This window comes from Gopherus flavomarginatus, chromosome 8 (genome assembly GCF_025201925.1).
Source record: "Gopherus flavomarginatus isolate rGopFla2 chromosome 8, rGopFla2.mat.asm, whole genome shotgun sequence".
NCBI classification, from domain to species: domain Eukaryota; kingdom Metazoa; phylum Chordata; order Testudines; family Testudinidae; genus Gopherus; species Gopherus flavomarginatus.
In genome coordinates, this window is record NC_066624.1 from 85,962,525 (window position 1) to 85,965,297 (window position 2,773).

Sequence of the window (2,773 nt, forward strand, 5' to 3'; positions counted from 1 at the left end):
TTCTTTTAACTTTAACTTTTTCATGCTTTTAGCTGTATTTCTTTATCATTTCTATGGGTTGTGCTGCTTATCAGTCTATTGGTTTCCCTCCATAGGTAAGGTGGGCCTTTGGGTTGGGGTTCAAGTGGCAATAGGGTTAGCCCAGGCCCTGAAAGAGCAACAGTTTAGCACCATTTCCAAGACATTGTCATTTCCTGTGAAATCATAGCCAATTACATCACTTCTAGTGAGGATGTCATCCTTATCTTCTCTCTCCATCAGTCTCATTTTGTCATAAATTAGGGGAAAGATACTACTATTGCATGATATGAACAAACATAACTGAGAATCTGGTTTCCAGCATGAATACTTGAAATTTCAAGTTAGAAATTTGCTCTCTATGAATATTTGCTGATATTTTCTTGAAATTGAATTCAATTATTCTACTAGTGAATACATTCACTAAAATATTCAAAAGGAAATTTACACAGTGGAGGTTATGAACAGAACTGAAATTAATTTTGTTTTTGTGATTTTTTACTCAGTTTTCTGATGTATTCACTCAGCTCTAGTTTACCTTTAAATGAAGAACACTTAATATCTACAATAAGGAAGTTAGGTGCCTATGCTCTTTGAAAATCCCATGAGGCATCTAACTACATTTAAGCACCTAACTACATTTAAAAATCTGGCCCTAAGTCACATTTTTAAACATTAATGAGACTGGGGCATTTAATATGCTACAGCAGCACACTGCAGTGCTGCAGCTCTACCAATATAGGGCTACAGCGATGGGAGAGGTTTTTCCATCACTGTAGTTAATCCACCTACCTGAGAGGCAGTAGCTAAGTTGACGTAAGATTTCTTTTGTCAACCTAATGCTGTCTACACTAAGGTTAGGGCAGCATAGCTACATCTCTCAGAAGTGTGAATTTTTCAAACCCTTCATAGATGTAGCTATGCTGATGTAAGTTTTCAGTGCAGACCAGCCCTTAGGCACCTAAGTCATTTCTGAAAGTGACACTTAGCCACTTTTGAAAATGTTTACCCTTTAATATGTTATCTATTTGGAATATAGGAATATAGTGTTGTTTAATCTTCTTTGTATGTTTTAGAAGAGAAATGAATGCCAACAACTCCAGCAAGGAATGCGTCTTTGAGCATGTTGATACCATAATGAAATATCTCCAGCTAGTGATCTACATACCTACTTTCATTCTTGGTTTGATTCTCAATTTGCTAGCCCTATGGGTTTTCTGCTGCTTTTGGAAGAAAATGGACAGAATCATCAATCTACATGATAAACCTTGCTCTTATGGATCTTCTTGTTCTTTTCTCTCTTCCTTTCAAGATGTACTACTCCGTACAAGAGGGGCGGTGGTTCTTGTGCACATTTATGGAATCTCTCTATTTTGTCAATATGTATGGAAGTATTTTCCTTATTGCCTGCATTAGCTTGGACAGATATATTGCTATCAGGCATCCTTTAAAAGCTAGGATTTTCCGATCCCCTAGGAGGGCAGGCATGATATGCTGCTGTGTTTGGGTTATAGTTTGGCTTGGCAGCATCCCCATACATAACTTTAAAAACACTGATAAGTTCAACTGCTTCCACAATATGTCAGAGGAGACATGGAGCATGCCAGTCATCTTTTCTGTTGAAATCTTTGGATTTCTCATCCCATTTACTGTGATGGTTTATTGTTCTGTTAAGATCATCCAGACTCTTCTAAAATACAACAACCAACAAGAAAAGAGGGCTGAACAAGTTACCAGTGTATGGATCATTGCAGCCAATCTCATAGTGTTCATGGTTTGCTTCACACCAGTCCATCTGGGGATCTTTCTACAGTTCCTGGTAAAGCGGAACATCATTGTGGACTGCAGTGTAAAACAAAGTATTAGCCTCTTCATTCAGCTGGCGATGTGTTTAGCCAACATCAACTGCTGTCTGGATGCCATCTGTTACTACTTTGCTGCAAAAGAGTTTCGCAAGAAAACTTATTTCAGGGATTTAGCAAAACCATTTTATGTCTCTCAGACTAGTGCTGGAAGATTGAACTTCATGCTAGAGAATAATGTCGTTTCCTCAGACAAAACTTGTCAAATAGATTTCTGACAAAACTGAAGTTTATTGCTTTGAAGTAAGATTACAGCAGTAATCTTGCATGTGTGCATGCATGTATTTGGGGGGAGTGACAGAATGTGGGCATGCATGCAAATGTGTGTGAGAGCACATATGGACATAGAAAAATATTGTAAGCATTGTAAAACTGAACATCTTTCTTTTCTTTGAAACAAAACAAAAAATGTAAAAAAAAAAAGAAAAACAAGATGGCTCAGAGGCATAATAGGAAAGAATTTTGTCATCTCAAACTGTAAAATGTCTGTTAAAAATCTGAAATAAACTTGCTAAAGTAGAAGAATCCTTGTAGTACAAGTGTCCACTGAAATCACTCATTCACCCTAAATCCACCCTTACTGAAATAAACAAAAACTGTTAGGGATGGATCGAAAGCAGAACTATTTATCTGAAGGTCTTCTCCATCTTTGGAGGTAACTGTGTGCACAAATTAGGCATGCATTTTGAGTGTGCAGTTGTGCACTTGGCTTATTAAAAAACCACAACTTAAGAGTCCAGTCAAAATGCAGTCATAATGACCACTATAAGTTATCTGGTCCTGGCTTCTTATAGCGACAATTTTCAGAATATCCAACAGGAGCAACACTAGTTTGGGATTTGTGAATGTTTCATTATCACAACTTTTCAAACCATGGATATTTTTGCCATTTT

The 2,773-nt window shown here is 37.1% G+C and overlaps 1 protein-coding gene across 1 annotated transcript; it reads left to right on the top strand.

Annotated features, from left to right (window-relative positions):
* The first annotated feature begins 1,101 nt into the window (after positions 1 to 1,101).
* On the top strand, positions 1,102 to 2,098 carry LOC127056201 (G-protein coupled receptor 55-like). Its single transcript, XM_050963717.1, is given in 2 exon segments — positions 1,102 to 1,223; positions 1,225 to 2,098. Coding segments are annotated over 2 exon segments (996 nt in total).
* The last annotated feature ends 675 nt before the right edge of the window (positions 2,099 to 2,773 follow it).